The sequence below is a fragment of the Polypterus senegalus genome, chromosome 1 (assembly GCF_016835505.1).
Source record: "Polypterus senegalus isolate Bchr_013 chromosome 1, ASM1683550v1, whole genome shotgun sequence".
NCBI lineage: Eukaryota > Metazoa > Chordata > Cladistia > Polypteriformes > Polypteridae > Polypterus > Polypterus senegalus.
The window spans coordinates 185,566,140-185,585,941 of NC_053154.1; the positions used below are offsets into that span (position 1 = coordinate 185,566,140).

Below are 19,802 nucleotides of genomic sequence, written 5' to 3' on the forward strand. Positions count from 1 at the left end.
TTTGTGCCTCTGGTAATGTGCCTTACCGGCATTTAAAGAAAATTAGTTTTGTGTCCTCTGCAGTGTTAAGAGAGAAAGGCTTTGGTTTGGCATAAAAGGAAAAAAGGTGTAAAGAAAGGAAAGTTGCCTTTTCTTTTATATAGTATAGAGAGATGTGTTCGCTGACGCTATGATCGCCTTTTGGGGACAGTCGCGTGGGTCTTGTGTAGACTGGTGAGACGCCCCGCCATTAATCGGCTGTGATGGCACTGTCAGTCCTCCACTCGTGTGCGTGTTCATAATCCGAGTTAGGACCTCATAATCGTATACGTGCAAAAGAAAGTGTGAATCGCCTTAATATTATTTTGCCGTGGTGTAGAAAAGGGGTCCCGTGTTTGCACTTGTCTGGGCTATAGCGCAGGGGAGGATGAAAAAATTAAAAGTGCTCACTTTGACTTAAGGCAGAAGCGCAGTCAGCGCCTCAAAGGCGGCACAGCTATGCACGCGCTGGCTGCTCGACTTTTGCTGGGCAGGAGACCCCTTTTGTACACACGCTCATGATATCAAAAGTCTCAGCGCTCTTTGGAGGTAATTCATATATTATATATATAGCAAAATACCCGCCTCAGCGAGAAGTAGTGTGTTAAAGAAGTAATGAAAAGAAAAGGAAACATTTTAATAATAACGTAACATGATTGACATTGTCATGAGTGTTGCTGTCATATATATGCCTGCCTAAATAAGTCACCTCGCTTTGCTCTTACTTTATTTACCGCTCATTTAATCATGGCTAATGGCGGAAAAATTATAAAATGGAAGGAGGATGGCTTTACCAAAACAATTATTGATGGCGAATCGATTATTCATAAAGCTTGAATTGGTGATCTGTTTTTCTGTGTTAACCTCATATTTTTCATACTTCTTCTCAAACTAAGGTGGTGCGAGGGTAAAATGAATCGGGATGCGCTGATCAATGTAATCGGTGTACCAGGAAATCATGCATTGACAAAAGCTCCCTTTGCTTGTAATGCAAAGTGTGATTAAATGCATTATTTTTAACGTTATGGAGCACATGCATCAAGCTTCTCAGCTGTGCTTGTGCTAAGAAAAGGAAAGATTTTAAAAATAACGTAACACGATTGTCAATGTAACCTTTTGTAAGTAGTGCCTGGAGGATTCAGTGTGGAGAAACTCTAGAGAGAGCGTGTGTATTAACTTGTGGATTTTTCTGTGAGTATTTGGTGGCAGTCTGACGAAGTTGCTTCGGAAGACGGCGTTAGCTGCAGAGCTCAGCTCAGAGTGAAATGGGATGAATGGGCGGGGAGATGATGACGTGACTCCCCCACCCGCCTTAACTGTCAATCCCCCACAAACACAGTCTCGGAATTTGCATAAGCACACCCCTTCACCTACAATTTTAACTTAGTTACAAAGTGATCAAAACTCTCGTTTATATCCTGCGTCCTCTCATTAAACTTGTATCCCGCATTACCTGTGGGCATGTGAAACGCCAGCGGTAACCTGTCTATGAACTTAATTTAAAGTTTAGGTTTACACCTTGCTTTCTTTCCGAGGTAGCAGCACTCATGAATATGGTAGTATATGTCACTCGCTCGCTTCTTATTGTTTCGCTGCCTTCTCAATTATATAATGCATGTTTTCTTAAGCGCTTTTTGGAGGTCTTCCTGGTTTTCTACACACTGCGTTGACAGTCAGTTCACGTGATTACGTGGGAGGCGTGATGATGTCACACGAAACTCCGCCCCACGCCATTCCAGCTCAACTCCATTACAGTTAATGGAGAAAAATACCTTCCAGTTATGACCATTAGGCATAGAATTTCGAAATGAAACCTGCCCAACTTTTGTAAGTAAGCTGTAAGGAATGAGCCTGCCAAATTTCAGCCTTCTACCTACACGGGAAGTTGGAGAATTAGTGATGAGTCAGTGAGTGAGTGAGTGAGTGAGTGAGGGCTTTGCCTTTTATTAGTATAGATAAATCCTATTATTGAACTTTTATCTGGTGTCTGAGGGTGCAAGGGTGCGAGCAAGCACTTAATCTGTCACAGTTGGCGTAGCCGGCAGGATTCTCTGGCCGTCAGTTTGGCAGAGGACCTGAATTTAAAAAATTTACTGTGGACAGAATACCCCAAGAAGGCAGCGTCAAGACACGCAGAAAAATCGCCACTAACCCTATCTTTAAGTCCATAATGGGGAAGAAGAAGACAAAGCAGAGCGCCAGCAACAGCGGAGGTCTAGCGTTCGACATTGCCTGCGCTCAAGACGAGCCATGGAGCAGGTACGAGTTTCGGGAGAGATTTCCGAAGGAAGACGTCTCCGACGAGGTATGTGCTGGGAATGTACTTTACAATCTTTTTAATTTAAAACATGATGTCCCATGTACATACCTCCCAGATGTCCATCCGAAGGCTCTGCGGGAGGCAGAAGACAAACCCGAAGGCGATGGCGCGCTCTCGTTCAGGCAAACGAGCAACCCGAAGGACTTCCGCATTACGGGTGCCGGCAAGGGACACGTGACCTACCCCGAAGGATTCCAGGAAGGTGACGTTCCATGTTCAGCTGTTTGTGGCTTCGCCCAAGAAAAGACGGACTTGGTTTTTCCGAAGGGGAAAAGGGAGACGAGCGAAGCACTGCTCTCCCTACAAAAAGGTAAGGAGGCCCGGGAAATGACTGATCGGTCCGTCGACAAATTGATACAGATGGATCGCAGTCAGCCAAAAGCGGCACCGCGGTCCTCCGAAAAGAACTCCAAATCCCAGGCTCCCTTGCGGGACCTGTTGGAGCACGTGCCAGGAGCGGCCGTGTTTATTGGCTCCCAGCCGGAGGGTAAGGCTAATGATGGCTTGAGCATGCCTCCGGTTGTATTGAGTAATTTTTTGGACGTGCACGAGCTGGAGAAGCTGCTTCAGCCTGTGCACAGATTTTTACAGGTGGTGCAAACAATCCAGACGATCGTTGCAGACTTGAGAGGAGCGGCTGAAAAGCCTATGAACAAATTAAATGAGTACCTGCGGTGATTGTCTCGGGAGCCTCCTGTCTTAATTGATTTGGCGGTACAGGTAGGTAAAGCCGGTACCGTATATAATGAAATAGGGACGCAGAGTGACATGGGCCCGCGTTTAATCCATAGCGGGTGCCAAGTGGATGCGTGCTCTACAAGAGAGGCGATGCGATAACCGAGTGGTGGCGGAAGGGCTAATCGATCCGGGGCAGCTACACAGTGCTGACTCCCGGAGCGAGACAGCCCTAAAGACGCCGCCACCGGTAATTTGTAAAAGTAAAGGGGTGCAAACAGTAAAGGGTCTCTCTTTACATAATAGAGAGACTCAGACTGTGGACAAGCCCCAGATTAAGCAGGAGATCCCAAAAATAAAACGGGGGTCTCCTGACAAGAAAGGTATAGAAGCAGAAAGAGAAAAAACACTGTTAGAGGCGGCAGGGGTTTCTCTCCCAGCAAGAGAAGGGGCGGACCTAACATTTCCTTATTGTTTTCAGTCCCCTAGGGGGAGAATACCAGGAGGACAGAGGCAGTGCTACCGCTGCCGAAGGTTGGGCCACATTTGGCGATACTGTCCTTGGAGAGAGGGGGACAAGATATCGAATTGGAATAATATTCCCCCTAGGTTCTCCAGGGACCAAGATATTCGGACTAATCAAGGCTCAACCGGAACGTCCTCTTGGAGGAAGACTTCCCTCTCGGGGCAGGCCGCTCCGAATCTTTATAATTCGACGCTGGGGGGGGAATACTGTGGAGGATGGCCGGCTGTTTATCCCGGCCAATACCCCCAAGCCGCCAGGTGGAGCCCTCCTTGCAGCATGGAGGTCCTCAGAAGACCAGCAGGGCATCATGGATAATGGAGTTTTTATGCACCGCCCTGCTGAATGCCATGGGGGCCACGAGAGGGAGCTGCAGGGAGGACCGAAGAGTTCTTTGTGCCCTATGACCCGGAAGTTCGTTATAGGAAGAGCGACGGGCTTCCGGGGTGAGAAAAGGACTATTTACCCTGACCCGGAAGGAATAAGGACTTGTGGACTGTTGGGCAGGAACACCACCGGTCAGGGAGTATAAAAGGATCATGGGAACTCCCAGACAATGAGCTGAGTTGGGAGGCAGGGTGGCTAAGCATCTGGGAGGATTTGGTTATTGGTGTATTGTTTGTTTATTGGGAATTGTGGAGAGGAGCGTGCTTTGTGCACTTTATTATTATAATAAATCCTATTATTGGACTTTTATCTGGTGTCTGACGTGGTGTCTGAGGGTGCAAGGGTGCGAGCAAGCACTTAATCTGTCACTATATGTATATATATATATATATATATATAAAGCTGGATGACACTTTTGAGATCAGAGTGCCTGTCGCTGTGTGTGCTGATTGTGCCCCTTACTGCTTGTCTTTTAGTTGGATGACGTTATTGCAGAATAAACGGCAGAATCCGGATATTGGTGTGTCTGTCTTCTTTCAAATCATCAGCAACCATTTTAAAGCCGCTACACTGTCATGTTCTCAAACTCTCTAAGGTTCACTTTGCAGTCATTAGTCTTATAATCCTTATAAAGCAGTTTTTTTTTCATCTGCAGCTTCTTTTTTGTTGAGACCTGCCAAAACCTTCCAAAAGTAATTTTACAAAGTCAGTCCTGAAACGAAGGTCTGTAGCTGCGGCTCTACAACTGCATGATGTATGGTGCTGTGGCTCTGCAAGTGATGCTACTCTGTGTATGAACTACATCGGTTCTGCTTAAGAACTATATTGTACATATATTGGTTGCTCACATGATCTTCGACAGCAATAGGAGGGGGAGGAAACAGGAACTCAACTGCCTGTAGAGTCATGGAACATGAGGAGAAGCAGATTGGAGACGGATCTGCATTAAAACAGTGCAGTGTTTTCTTTTTCACAAAATACCTTTGCAAAAGGACTTAACAGAATCTACCTTTGAGTCTTTATGGAATACAAGGCTGAAGTTAGGTATGTATTTGGCCTTCTTCTTATTTGCTCCCAGCTAAATGCTTCCTTGGAACCCGTGACTGTACTTTTTCACACAGCTTTTGCAAACTAGTTACTTATTCTTAAGGCAAAATATTCTACATTTACGACTGACACCTTTATCCAACATACAAGAGTTAGTTACTACTGGTTACATTTCTTATGCCAAGACGGAGTCAAGTCAAGACGGAGGTAAAAAGCTTAGGGGTATTTGGTGACTGTAATCTGAATTTTAAATCGCATATTAATCAGATCACTAGGACAGCATTTTTTCACCTAAGAAACAGCAAAAGTTAAACCTCTTATGTCTTTGGAAGATGCTGAGAAATTAGTTCACGTGTTTGTTTTCAGTCGACTAGATTACTGTAACACACTCCTCTCAGGACTACCCAAAAAAGACATAAATAGTTTGCAACTAGTGCAGAATGCAGCTGCTAGAATCCTAACTAGGAAAAGAAAATCTGACCACATTTCTCCAGTTTTAATGTCACTACACTGGTTACCTGTGTCATTCAGGATTGACTTTAAAATTCTGCTTATGGTTTATAAAGCTTTAAATAATCTCGCCCCATCTTATATATCGGAGTGTCTGACATCTTATATTCCAAATCGTAACCTTAGATCCTCAAATGAGTGTCTCCTTAGAATTCCAAGAACAAAGCTTAAAAGAAGTGGTGAGGTGGCCTTCTGCTGTTATACACCTAAAATCTGGAATAGCTTGCCAATAAGAATTGTCAAGCTAATACAGTGGAGTACTTTAAAACACTGCTGAAAACACATTACTTTAAACATGGTTTTCTGATAGCTTCATCTTAGTTAAATCCTGATGCTCTGTATATTCAATTAATTATCATGGTGGCTCCAAAATCCGTACTAACCCCTATTTTCTCTTCTGTTCTTTTTCTGGTTTTCTGTGGTGGCTATCTGCACCACCACCACCTAAATGAAAGCACCATGATGTCCTTACATTGATAGATTATAGGCCTGAAGTAAACATGACCATCATCATCAAATTCTTCCATGAGAACCCTGAGTGATTGAGGTCATTTATGTTAGGTAGAATGCCTAGAGGGGGCTGGGTGGTCTCGTGGCCTGGAACCTCTGCATATTTTATTTTTTTCTCTAGCCATCTGGAGTTTTTTTTTTCTGTCCTCCCTGGCCATTGGACCTTACTTTTATTCTATGTTAATTAGTGTTCCCTAATTTTAATTATTTATTCTTTTTTCTCTTTCTTCATCATGTAAAGAACTTTGAGCTACATTATTTGTATGAAAATGTGCTATATAAATAAATGTTGTTTTTGATAAACACAGGGTTGAAAATGCAAAGCCCTAACAACAATGTCCCAACGTACAGCGTGTATATAATTTAACATAAGAATGTGTCCATTCTTTGAAAAGTTAAATATACCACATTTAGGACCTGCATGGATGAGTTACATCATACTGGGCCACTTTACCTTTCACAGTTTTCTGACAAGGCATACTTTTTTTAAGATGCAGCGGCGGTTTGCTCTGTCCCATGTAGGACCAAAATGTGGAATATTTATTTTTTCAAATAATGGATTGGTTTACCGATTAATTTACACACTGTAAAATATTTTGCCTTGCTGTTAAAATAGAATAATAAGCTGGTTTGTAAAACCAGTGTGAATAAGTAGCTGACTGCAAGCATATACTGGATATAGTTGGGAGTGAATAAAAAGCCAGCCGAACGCGTTTCAAATTTCAGCCCCATGAACATTTCAGAATTAAGGCAAAATACTGTTAAAAATAGTAATAAAAATAATTACTACCAAGCCCTTTCACAAATATACAGTGATGTGCAAAAGTATTCTGTCCCTTTAAAAGTCATCCGAATTTACTGTTTGAAGAATGATTTGTCCATATATTTATCCATTCAGTATGTTTAACATGAACTCTTGTGCTGTAACAATACATTTCCAAAGTCCAAATAAACTCTTTTCTTTAGATATTTAACTGAAGGAAAAAACTCCAAAGTATTAAGTATTCAAGTCCAAGACACACATACTTTCTAATAACAGTATGCAGTATAATAGTATGCATTAAGAACCCTCATTCTTTTGGGGTATATAAGTATGCCCCAGGTGTGCACATTGTTCAGAAGTGATTCTTCCCTATTCTTGGCAGAATTTCTAGAGACCCTCTATGTTGGTGGGGTGGCACCTCTGAACAGCAGTTTTCAAATAGTACCACAGATGCTCAACAGGGTTAAGATCAAGACTTTGACTTGGCCATTCCAAAGCATTCACCTTTCTGTTTTTGAGCAATTCCAGTGTCACTTTGGCCTAATGCCTTGGTCATTGTCATGTTGAAAGATGAATCTTATCCCGAGCTTTAGAATTATTGCAGACAGGACACGTTTTCTTGCAATATTGTGTGGTATTTGTACTCCTCCATTGTCCCTACAACTCTGACAAGATTTTAATTCCCAGAACATGAAAAGCATCACCATAGCATGATGCTGCCATCACCACATTTCACCCGAGGTATGGTGTTTCTTGAGGCATGGGCATTCATTTTACACCACATATACCTCTTTGAAGTCTGGCCAGAAAATCCTATTTTGGTCTCATCTGACCATAAAACCTTCTCCCACATCTTGACTAGGTCTTTCTCATACTTTGTGGCAAATACCATACATGATTTAATGTGGACCTTCTTAAGGAATGGCTTCTTTCTTGCTACCCTCCCATAGAGGCCTGTTTTATGGAGAGTTCTTGAAATTGTGGACCCCTGCACTTTCACTCCAGTTTCAGCCAAACAGCATTGCAGACATCTGAGATTGACAGTTGGATTTTTAGTCGCCTCTCTCACCAGTAGACACTTATGTTTAGTTTTGAGGGATGGCCTGTTCTAGTAAGAGTCTGGATGCTGTGATGAACCATACACTTTCTGGTGATGGACTCAACAGTGCACAGTGGGACATTCAAACTCAATGCTGTTTTTCATAGTCATTTCCTGCCATCTTGTGCATTTCAAAAACTTTTTTTCTCACATCATTAGAATGCTCCTCTGTCTTTATTTTTGCGGTGACTGTTCAATAAAGACTACAGCACTTACAAAAGGAGATTTGTATATAAAGAGAGATAGAAAGGACTCACACGTAGCACCTCATTATGTTTAATTATGACTGTCACCTTTGTAATCAGTTTGTCATTGGTGTAAAACTGGAGCTTCCAAAGTACAGAGGTTTAAATACTTATGTAGACAATAACTTTGAAGCTTTTCTTCTTCAGTTAAATATCTACAGAAAATGGTTTGCTTTGGAATTTTTTTTATTACAGAATAAGAAAACATACTGAATGAATAAATATATGTACAAATCTTTTGACATGCAGAAAATGATGATGACTTTCAAGGGGATTGAATACTGTTGCATGCCACTGCATGTTTGTGAAAAGGCTTGGTGGTAATTATTTTTAACATTTGAAATGATCACAGTTAGGTTTGCATTCAGCTGAGTTTTTATTCACTCCTAGCTACATATAAGCTTGCAGTCAAGCTACTTATTCACAAACCAGCTTTTTCTTCTGTGTTAACAACAAGGTAAAATATTCAACAGTGTGTACATTAATTGGCAAACTGACCCATTATTTGAAAAAATAAATATTTCAGATTTTGGACTTGCATGGGTTGAAAATGTTAAACTTGACTTTAACAAAAGAATCGGTCCTGGACAAGTTTATATTATGCCAATTAATATACACATTGTAAATGTGCAAGCATTGTGTCATAGTGGTTAAGACCTTGCACTTTTAAACCCTGAGTTCATGGGTTCAAGTCCTGATACTGACACTATGTTACTATAAGCAAGTCCCTTCACCTGTCTGTACAGTGCGGGCGGCACTGTACTAAAGAAATGCAACCAGTAGTATCTAAATGTTGTATGTTGGTAAAGGCATCAATTGCAAATGTAGAATATTTTGTCTTTAGAATAAGTAGCTGGTTTCAAAAGTTGTGTGAAATGGTACAGTGCCTAGTTGCGAGCAAGCATGGACCTGGAAGCTAGCAAGAATATGGCCAAATACGTACCTAATTTCAGCCTTGTAGTCATTACAGACTCAAGGGTAGATTCTGTTAAATAGCAGTTATTACCACCAAGTTCTTTCACAAAGGTATTGTGCAAAAAAGAAAATACTGTACTGTTTTAACGCAGATCTGTCTCCTGTCTGCTTCTTTAAATGCTCCATGACTCCACCGTTTGTTGATTTCCTGTTTCTTGCCCCTCCCATTGCTGCTGAAGATCATGTGAATAACCAATATAGTTTGCACTCAGAACCGATGTAGTTCATGCAAAAAGTTGACATAGGGTGTGTGTACACATAACCAGCATATTTTGTACGCAAAACTGACATAGTACACACATACAACCAATAGAGTTCAAGCATCAAACCAACATATTACCCACATGATACCATTATAAAATGCGCATGACACCAACACAAATCCATTTTTAGACTGGCACAGAACGGAAGCCAATAAAGTTCAAACCGATAACATAAGAGTGTAAACTGATGCAGTTCACTCGCAAACCAATAACAAACATACTGGAAACAGTCATATATACACGCAAAGCAATGTAGTTCATATGCAAATCTGTGGTATGCATTTATAAATAGATATAGTTCACACACAAACCAATAATATATGGACACGAACCAATATAGTTCATATGAATGAAACAAGTATTGCACACATGCAAACCAATTAAGTATGAACGCAAACCACTTGTAAATATTCATAAACCAATAGTGTTCACACCAATCTAAACCAATAGATTATGCACAGAAATGTATGATTTATGGCCTAATTGGCCCCTCATTGTGGGGTTATTTGCTTACAAATGGTGATATTGGTTACTACTGCTTTCTACACTACCTTCTCGATGCTAGTTTAGATACAGATAACAAGAACAAGTGCACATATAAGTACAAGTAACTTTTCTAAATGCACCTCCAAACACCTAGCTACTTTTGTTCTTGTGTGGGCAAAAATAAACTTTCTAAAGGGAAAAAAACTTTAAAAACCCCTGCATCATTCCTTAGTGGCAACCAAAACCCATGTTTTTAAGGTTTTTAAGAGAAAAGTGTAATTTTTATATTTAACTCAAACCATAGAAAACACCAAAAACTCTCTGTAACCTGTAGCGTCAGCACGCCTCAAGCCTCAGCACGTGGAAAAAGAAAAAAAATAGAAAAACCCGCAACCAATCTGACGATCAGGCAAGATTCACAGTTGCAGCATCGCAGGTACAGTAGATTGTGGCTGGTCCTGGGCGACCTCCCCAATATGGATTTACTAATAACACTTTCTATTCAGGAAAACAAATTATCTACAGCTATTATCTAAACCATCAGATTTAAGGTATCAGCTATGAAGTATTTTGGTTTGCAGTGCACATTGAAATATATAAGTAGTTGTTTTACAAACATGAAGAGAACAACTGAAATGGTTAACTAAACAAAAATACAAGGATGTACCAGGGAAAGGTTGATGTCATACACACAATGTCCTAAGAGCAGATTAAGAGATCAGCAGATGTCCTGTAAACAAAAAATCTGGACAGTTGTCACATACACAGAGGTTTCAAGGGCAAAAACCTAAAAGATATAAGAACAAGAGCGTAATAAAATAGACTTCTATTTAGATAAGTTAACTGGGTGTAAGTCAACAAACCAATCAGAATAAATGTATGCATTAATTAGCACTCTTATGTAAATTAAGTTATTTATTAAATAGACCTCTGCTGTTATTTCTTTGACAATTCTGTAATGGCCTACTGTGATGAATGCTCCCTCTTCAGCATTTGTTGCAGAGTAAATAAAGGATGCAGTGATCAAGCTTCCACCTACCCGATTACTAACTTTAAGAGGTTTTATCCAACTTGTCCTAGTAGAGGATAAGTTTCTTTCTTTAATTAATATGTTGATTTTTACCACATAAGTCCACAGTATTAATGCTAACACACTATTCATAATACATTTTAAAAATAATATAGGGAAAGACTTTGGCTGTTTTCCCTGAAAGACAAAATACTACTAGTAAATGTAATTATTTTAGTACCAGTGGCAATTAAAGATACAACACTGCAGTAACAAAGTACTAACGCAACAATGGAAGTCAGTAAAGATTATAACTACCAAATTTAAAATAACAGGTGTACTGGATAACAGTCAATTTATTATCTACTAAAAGGTATTTCTACATTTAGTATTTCAAATCTTCCAAATAATTTAATGCCATGTTGAGAAAAGGTGTTAAAATGTTTTACCTTAATTTTCTCCATGCAGTCAATACTATTGTAGGCTCTTGTACACAAAAGTCGGCTAAACTTGCTCTTTCCTGTGATGTTTCCTGCAAAGTTCATGCACTTCTGTTCCTCTGCATCTGACAAGACACACCAGGTAACTAAAAAAGTCAAAAAGAAAAAAAATTCTATTAGCTATTAGTTTTATGTTAAAAAAAATGTTGTTTTCAATTTTTTTAACCCAACAGGGAAATAAATTAAAACCTAGTGAATAATGACAGACATGAAAATCATAACCAATAATCATATTAACTACAGCTATTAAAAGGGGGCATTTTACAAGATGTACTTATAAAATCGACACTTAAGCTAAGATGCCTCGCTTAAATAAGCCGTGTTTTTTTTTTTTAGGGGCTCAGTTGGTTCCAAGAAAACTGTTTCTCTTTAGCTGAATTATGACCACAATTATGCACACCCTCGTGTAATACCACTCAGTTGCAGAGCTGCAGCACCATAAGTCACTACCCGTCTAGACCTGCAATTTTAAGATGGAAGTTAAGGTTAGGGATTAATGTAGTTAACATGTACTGTGCCTGCAACTAAGCAGCCCCAAGAACCATTTGTTGATAATATCTATCATAGTTCAAAGTTTTATGTAACTTTTTTAGTTTAAATGCTGCTTACTGAACATTCGCCCTCTTGGAAGTAAAGTTGTTTTATTAAATGATATTATACTAGCAAAATACCCGCGCTTCGCAGTGGAGAAGTAGTGTGTTAAAGAAGTAATGAAAAAGAAAAGGAAACATTTTAATAATAACGTAACATGATTGACATTGTCATTGTAATGAGTGTTGCTGTCATATATATATATATATATATATACACACACACACACACACACACACACAAACATATATATATACATTGTGGACTGGGACCCGGACACAGGCAGACGGACATCTTATGTTCACTCACACACCCCAGTGCCTCCAGCACCGATTTCCCCAATGTCCAGGCCACACTCTTCTAGTGCCTTTCTCTTGGCCACCTCCCGTCCTCTATCCAGCTCTGTCCTCTTCCACCTGACATCCACTCCTGACTGGAGGGAGGCGGCCCCTTAAATGGGAACCCGGATGGACTCCAGCTGCTTCCCGGCACTCAGTCCTAGCCACACCCCAGTGTGGCGGAAGTGCCGCGCACCCGGAAGCCGTCCGGTGTCTCTGTTCTCCCAGCACTTCCTGGTGTGGCGGAAGTGCTGGACTCCAGGGTTCCTCAGGCACCGGGGCGCCGCCTGGCGGTGGCCACGGGTCCCCACATAACCAGGGCGGACGCCCCCTCACAGTCTGGAGGAGGCACAAGCCCTCCTCTGGTCCTCCTGGGCATCCTGGCCAGGCTCCAGCTCCGGCCGGGGACCACAGTGCCCCACCGGTAGCGAAGACACGTGGGTCCGAGCGACACTCCCTGAAAGGGCAGCACATCCCCAGAGAGGGTCCTACTATGTCCCCAGGGTCCAACACGGCACCCTGGGACATCTCAGTTCGGCACCCCCTCCGACGCAAACGTGCCCCTCTGGTCTGTGCCGCTCGCCCCCGCCGTCCCCACCAGCTGGGTCATCATCGGCCTCCCGGCGGGGAGCCATCCCGCGGAGTGGCCCGTTCGAGGAGGGCAGGTCCTAAACGACATCGGCTCCAGCGCTCGTCGGGGCTTCGGACCTGTAAAAAGAAAAAAGGGAGGGCCAAAAGCACTGCCAGGACACTCACCCCAAGCGTCCTGTCGGTCTCTGTACTGGCAGTGCTCTTGCCCCCCTCCGACAGCCCCCGACTTGCCTGCTTGAGTCCTCCACCGCAGGTTCCGTGCCCGTCCTCTTGTTGTCAGCGGGCCCAGCTGCCCAGGGGATTCCCTCTGCCTCTGCAGAGGACGGCCTTCCTTCGGACGCTCGCACCCAGCGAGACGCCCCTTCCTATCGGAGGACCCGGCATTCACCCCTCGGTTCCTCCTTCTCCTCTTGGACGCCTTGATGGTCTGGGTCTGAGCATGGCAACAGCTCAAATCCAGCCCCGTCTGCGTCCCTGCAGAGCGACGGGAGACTGCCGCGGGCTTGGAGTGCAGGGCGCTAGGACCCAGGGCACTCATCAGCCCCTGTCCTGCCAGTGCCTGCGTACTCACTCTCCTCGCCCCATCGGCCGTCTGCACCGCCGCGTCCGCTGTGGGGGGATTGCTTACTTGAAGCCGGTCCTCCTTAATAAAGTCGCGGCCGTGTTTGGCAGATCCCTCTTTATGCTTTACGGGGACGATACAACCTACCTTCCCCGTGGTGTCTTGCTTGCCGAAGGCTCCAGCGTCACGCCGATCCTCCGTCTGACACGGCGTCTCTCCCGACATGACTGCCTTCCCCCTCAGCTGCTCCAAGCGGTTCACAAGATCACTGAGCACCTGTAATAGAGGCAACTCGGCGGGCCGAAGAGATTCCTCCGGCTCGCGCCGCCGCTGGCGGGATCAGTGAGACAGACGCCGGTGGGCTTACCTGTCCATCAGCACCACTTGTCGCCTGCCTCCTGTGGGTCACTTCCTCTGGCCCAATCGGGTCTCTTCGAGGCACGAGACTGGCATTCCTTGGTCCTGCTTCCATCCAATCATTGGCGGGCACACAAGACACACCGGCCAATCCCGTGCCTGTCAGCGGGCGGGACATCCGGCCCCCGGCCATTTTGGCTCTTTTCTCCCCAGTGCGGCGGCATGCTGGCTCTTCAGGTTGCAGCATCTCCCTCTCAGCAGCTCTCCCAGCTGCTGCGGCATTAACGAGGCACCGCGGTTCGACAGGCCCCTGCCACCGACAAGGATCCGGGCAGGAAATTTACCTCCCGGGTCCTGTCTGTCCGGGGAAACGTCCCCGGCATGGCCTTGATAGGCGGCCTGCCGTCCCGTGCGCCTTCTGCTCGCGGGAGCCCGCTGCACTCCAGCAACGGCCATTGTCCTTCCTCCGCACCTGGGAAGCTCGGCCATAATGTGGTCCGGCGGCGGTCCATGGGGTGAACTGCTCCCGCGGGGTTGTGCATGCGTCGCTCCCGCTGCGAGTGTGTGGGTTCCGCTGCTGCGCCGGGCCGTCCACTGAAATAATTGTTTTTAAAACAGGTCCCCGTCTTGTACCAGATGGACCATCCTGCCGACTATGCCACTGTGGACTGGGACCCGGACACAGGCAGATGGACATTTTATGTTCACCCAACACACTTTTATTTACAATATTTACAGGCTTTTTTGTGCACTCACACACCCCAGTGCCTGGCGGTGGCCACGGGTCCCTACAGGGCTGGGCTTCCAAGCCCTTTACCCGAGGCCCTCCACATAACCAGGGCGGACGCCCCCTCACGGTCTGGAGGAGGCACAAGCCCTCCTCTGGTCCTCCTGGGCGTTGACCACACGGGATATTCCGGCATCAGGGCGCCACCTGGCGGTGGCCACGGGTCCCTACAGGGCTGGGCTTCCAAGCCCTGTACCCGAGGCCCCCCACATAACCTGTGGCAGGCTAGTCCATTTTTTCAAAAACTTAATTTCTGCTACTCAAAATGCTTTTCAGTATCTTGTGTGGCCCCACAAGCTTGTATGCATGCTTGACAACGTCGGGCATGCTCCTAATGAGACGACGGATGGTGTCTTGTGGCATTTCCTCCCAGATCTGTATGAGGGCATCCCTGAGCTGTTGTACAGTCTGAGGAGCAACCTGGCGGCGCCTAATGGACCGAAACATAATGTCCCACAGATGTTCTATTGGGTTTAAGTCAGGGGATCGTGAAGGCCATTCAATTGTTTCAATTCCTTCATCCTCCAGGTACTGCTTGCATACTCTTGCCACATGAGGCCGGGCATTGTCGTGCATTAGGAGGAAACCAGGACCTACTGCACCAGCGTAGGATCTGACAATGGGTTCAAGGATTTCATCTCGATACCTTATGGCAGTTAGAGCACCATTTCCTACGCAGTAGATGTCTGTGCGTCCCTCCATGGATATGCCTCCCCAGACTATCACTGACCCACCACCAAACCTGTCATGTTGAACGACATTGCAGGCAGCATATCATTTTCCTTGTCTTCTCCAGACTCTTTCACGTCTATCACAGCTGCTCAGGGTGAACCTGCTCTCGCCTGTAAAAAGTACAGGGCGCCAGTGGCGGACTTGCCAATTCTGGTGTTCTTGAGCAAATGCCAGTCGAGCTCCACGGTGCTGGGCAGTGAGCACAGGGCCCACCACAGGACGTCGGGCCCTCAGGCCATCTTCATGAAGTCTGTTGCTGATTGTTTGGGTAGAGACATTCACACCAGTGGCCCTCTGGAGGTCATTCTGTAGGGCACGAGCAGTGCTCAGCCTGTTCCGCCTTGCACAAAGGAGCAGGTATCGGTCCTGCTGATGGGTTGAGGACCTTCTACGGCCATGTCCAGCTCTCCGAGAATAACAGCCAGTCTCCTGAAATCTCCTCCATGTTCTGGAGATTGTGCTGGGAGACACATTAAACCTTCTTGCTGCAGCACGTGTGGATGTGCCATCCTGGAGAAGTTGGACAACCTGTGCAACTTCTGTAGGGTTAAGGAATCGCCTCATACTGCCAGTAGAGATAATTACTCAAGCCAAAACTAGCACGAGTGAAAAACCAGCCAAAAAAGATCAAGAGGGAGAAACTTGAAATGACCTCCACATGTAAAACCAGTCCTGTTTTGAGGGTTTTCTAATTGTTGCCACTTTAGTGCACCTGTCGTTAAGTCCATGAACACCAATACAGCTGAAAGTGATTAACAATGACCTCAGCTGCTTAACCAACCAGAAAATTATCAGACAGGTTTAATTGATTTCATGCCAGGCCTAATAAAAAAGTGTTCCTTTAATTTTTGTGAGCAGTGTATATATATATATATATATATATATATATATATATATATATATATATATATATATATATATATATATATATATATATATATTAGGTGGGACTCGATTAAAAAAATTAATCTAATTAATTAGAGGCTTTGTAATTAATTAATCTTGATTCATCGCATGTAATTACACACGTAAATTTGCCCCAAACCGCAAATGTTTTTTTTTAATTTAAAAGGGTTTTAGTGGGCGACAGAATCAAATAATAGACATGGACATGAATATAGTAAACTCAAGCTCTTTTAATTTCTGAAAAAAAAATGCATTTAAACTGCATTTCAATTCAAATCAGAATCATCATCTGTGGCTAAAATTGGTCAGATTTAAAAATAAAGTGGTATTCTAAGTACAGTACTTTAAGTACATGTTCAGAATGGTATTGCCTTTAAATAATAATATGAAAAATTTCAACATAAAGTGCAGTTTTTCATCTTAAAAAAATAAGGCAGAAACATAAAAGTTAATTTGACCAGCTTCACCTTTAAACTCTGAGTAACCTTAGCCAAAATTATTTTGTACATTAGGCTAAAATAGTGTGATCATTGAACGTTTTGTAATTAGATGTAATTAAAATTACTAACAGTCACGGAAGTCCAATGATCCCCAATAAGAGCCAAAAAGTCCGCTTTCTGTAATGCATCTAATTTTGCTTGCTTTTCAGTGTCATAAAGCTGTTGAATTGTACTTGAAATTGTCTCTCGGCACGGCAGTTGAAATATTGGATGACCTGACACTAACTGTAGCACATTTTCTAACCCCCTATCTTCCAGCACTGTTAGTGGGCTACAGTCCAAAGCAATCCATTTTGTGAGAGAATTTGTAAGTTTGACCAATGTTGACTTACTAATTTTGGTCCTGAAGCCAGTCATTTCATCAGTTTTGGGCTGCTGACACCTTTTGTTGGTACTCAAACTCGTACTGCTAGTGCTAACAGCATACACAGTTTCTGTGTTTGCTGTAACATGTTTTGCATTTAGATGGTACCGTAAGGTTGAAGTGCCTTGGTGTTATGCAAACTCCTTTTTGCACAGTTTGCACAAAACCACGCTTTTACCAAGGCTTCCGTCGGGTAGTCTTTTGAAATGAAATTTTCCTCCAATCAGTCCTAGCAACGCGCTTTCTTCCGACTCTTATATTTTTGTAGCTCTGTTGTGTGCATCAATGTAATCGGTGTACCAGGAAATCATACATTGAGAGAAGTTCCCCTTTGCTTGGAATGCAAAGTGTGATTAAATGTGTTATTTTTTAACGCGTTATGAAGCACATGCATCAAAGCTTCTCAGCTGTGCTTGTGCTAAGAAATGGAAACATTTTAAAAATAACGTAACATGATTGTCAATGTAACCTTTTGTAAGTAGTGCCTGGAGGATTCAGAGTGTGGAGAAACTCTAGAGACAGCGTGTGTATTAACTTGTGGATTGTTCTGTATTTGGTGGCAGCGTGACAAAGTTGCTTCTGCAAGACCGTGTTAGCTGCAGAGCTCAGCTCAGAGTGAAATGAGGTGAATGGGAGGGGAGAGGATGACGTCACTCCCCCACCCGCCTCAACTGTCAATCCCCCCACAAACACAGTCTCTCGGAATTTGCATAAGCACAGCCCTTCACCAGCAATTTTAAACTTAATTACAAAGTGATCAAAACTGTTGTTTATACCCTGTGTCCTCTCATTAAACTAGTCGTGGGCATGTCTATGAACTTAATTTAAACTTTAGGTTTACACCGTGCTTTGTTTCCGAAGTAGCTGCAGTCATGAATATGCTTGTATGCATCACTGTGCATGACAAACAGTAATGGGAGCATGTCTATAAACTTAATTTAAACTTACGGTTCACACCGTGCTTTGTTTCCGCAGTAGCTGCACTTATGAATATGCTTGTATGTGTCACTCGCTCGCTTCTTATTGTTTCGCTGCCTTCTCAATTGTATAATGCATGTTTTCTTCAGCGCTTTTTGGAGCTCTTCCTTGTTCTCTACGTACTGCGCTCACAGTCAGTTCACATGATTACGTGGGAGGCGTGATGATGTCACACAAAACTCCGCCCCCCCACAGCCATCGAGCTCATTACAGTATATGGAGAAAAAAAGGTTCCAGTTATGACCATTACACGTAGAATTTCGAAATGAAACCTGCCCAACTTTTGTAAGTAAGCTTTAAGGAATGAGCCTGCCAAATTTCAGCCTTCCACCCACACGGGAAGTTGGAGAATTAGTGATGAGTGAGTGAGTGAGTGAGTGAGGGCTTTGCCTTTTATTAGTATAGATTAAGTACAAAATCTGATCTGTGTCTTCTCACAGAAACTTGGCTTAGTAAATCTGACACTTTTCCCCCTAGCTGAGGCATCACCAGATGGGTGCTCGTTCCTTCATAAGTCTAGAGATTCTGGTCAAGGAGGAGGCCTTGGAATAATTCATTGTAACAAAATGCAGATCACATCTAAAAATGTTGGCAACTTCACATCTTTTGAGGCATTCATTTTAAATATTAAAACAGATTCCAACACAATTATAGTGCTAGTTTACAGACCACCAGGGCAATATTCATTGTTCATGACTGAATTTAGCAACCTTTTATCTGATTTGGCTATAAATTATGCTCACTTAGTATTGATGAGGGATTTTAACGTACACATTGATGTGGAAACTGACACTTTTGTGGTATTCAGTAGCATTTTGTCAGATTGTCAAAGGTGCAATTCATAATCATAACCACACATTAGATTTAATTATAACTTACAAAGATGAAATTTAAAATTTAAATATTACTCCATGAAATTAAGTTTTTTCTGATCACTACTTAATTATGTTTGATTTGGTCCTCCCCTTACCAAACACTTACAGATTAAAACAAAGACAGTGTGACATATAGATTGTAATTCTGCTTCAAAATATATAGATACTTTCAGTAAGTCAAGTGTAATTGTGGAAAACCATTTAGATCAGTTAACATCACATTATAATGTGACCTTGAGAGATGCTCTGGGTGCAGTGGCTCCCCTTAAAACAAAAGTGATCAAAGCACATAGAAACTCTCACTGGTTTAATGAGAACAGTCAAGCTCATAAATTAGAGTGTCAAAAATTGGGGAGCACGATGGTGAACAACAAAGCTACATGTCTTTCAAATTGCATGGACAGTGTTTAAAAAATCTAAAAAGGCTCTCTTTAAAACTCGCTTAGAATACTATTCTACAATAATAGCAATAATAAAAATCCTTGGGTACTGCTTAGAACAGTGGCTAAATTAACAAATGGGAATTCAGATCTACAGTGCAAAATACCAACAGATATCTGCAGTACAGACTTTATGAACTTCTTTAATGAAAAAATTCAAAATATAAGATCCCAGATCTCAGCATCACATTGCAAACCACATACTAGCTTAGCAGATTCTGTCTCACATTGTATTCAACACTTTAGAAATTTTAATCCTGTAACTGAGCAGGAAGTCTTAGCTTTAATTTCTAAAATGAAACCTACTACTTCCCTAGATCCAGTGCCAAAAAAACTAGTATAAATTGCAATGGATGTTCTTGCAGTGCCTGTTCTTAACATTATCAATAGTTCATTATTGCATGGCACAGTACATAATGCACTAGAAGCGTCAGTCATTAAACCATTACTT

At 42.9% G+C, this 19,802-nt stretch overlaps 1 protein-coding gene across 1 annotated transcript in view; it reads right to left on the reverse strand.

Annotated features, from left to right (window-relative positions):
- Positions 1 to 12,894, reverse strand: part of LOC120539564 (otolith matrix protein) — a 117,942-nt gene extending 105,048 nt beyond the window's left edge. The window contains exons 1-2 of the mRNA XM_039769795.1: positions 12,858 to 12,894; positions 11,280 to 11,416 (exon numbers count right to left, since the gene is read on the reverse strand). Of these exons, the coding sequence (XP_039625729.1) occupies positions 11,280 to 11,416; positions 12,858 to 12,894 (174 nt within the window). The remainder of the gene's footprint in view (positions 1 to 11,279; positions 11,417 to 12,857) is intronic.
- Positions 12,895 to 19,802: the final 6,908 nt, after the last annotated feature.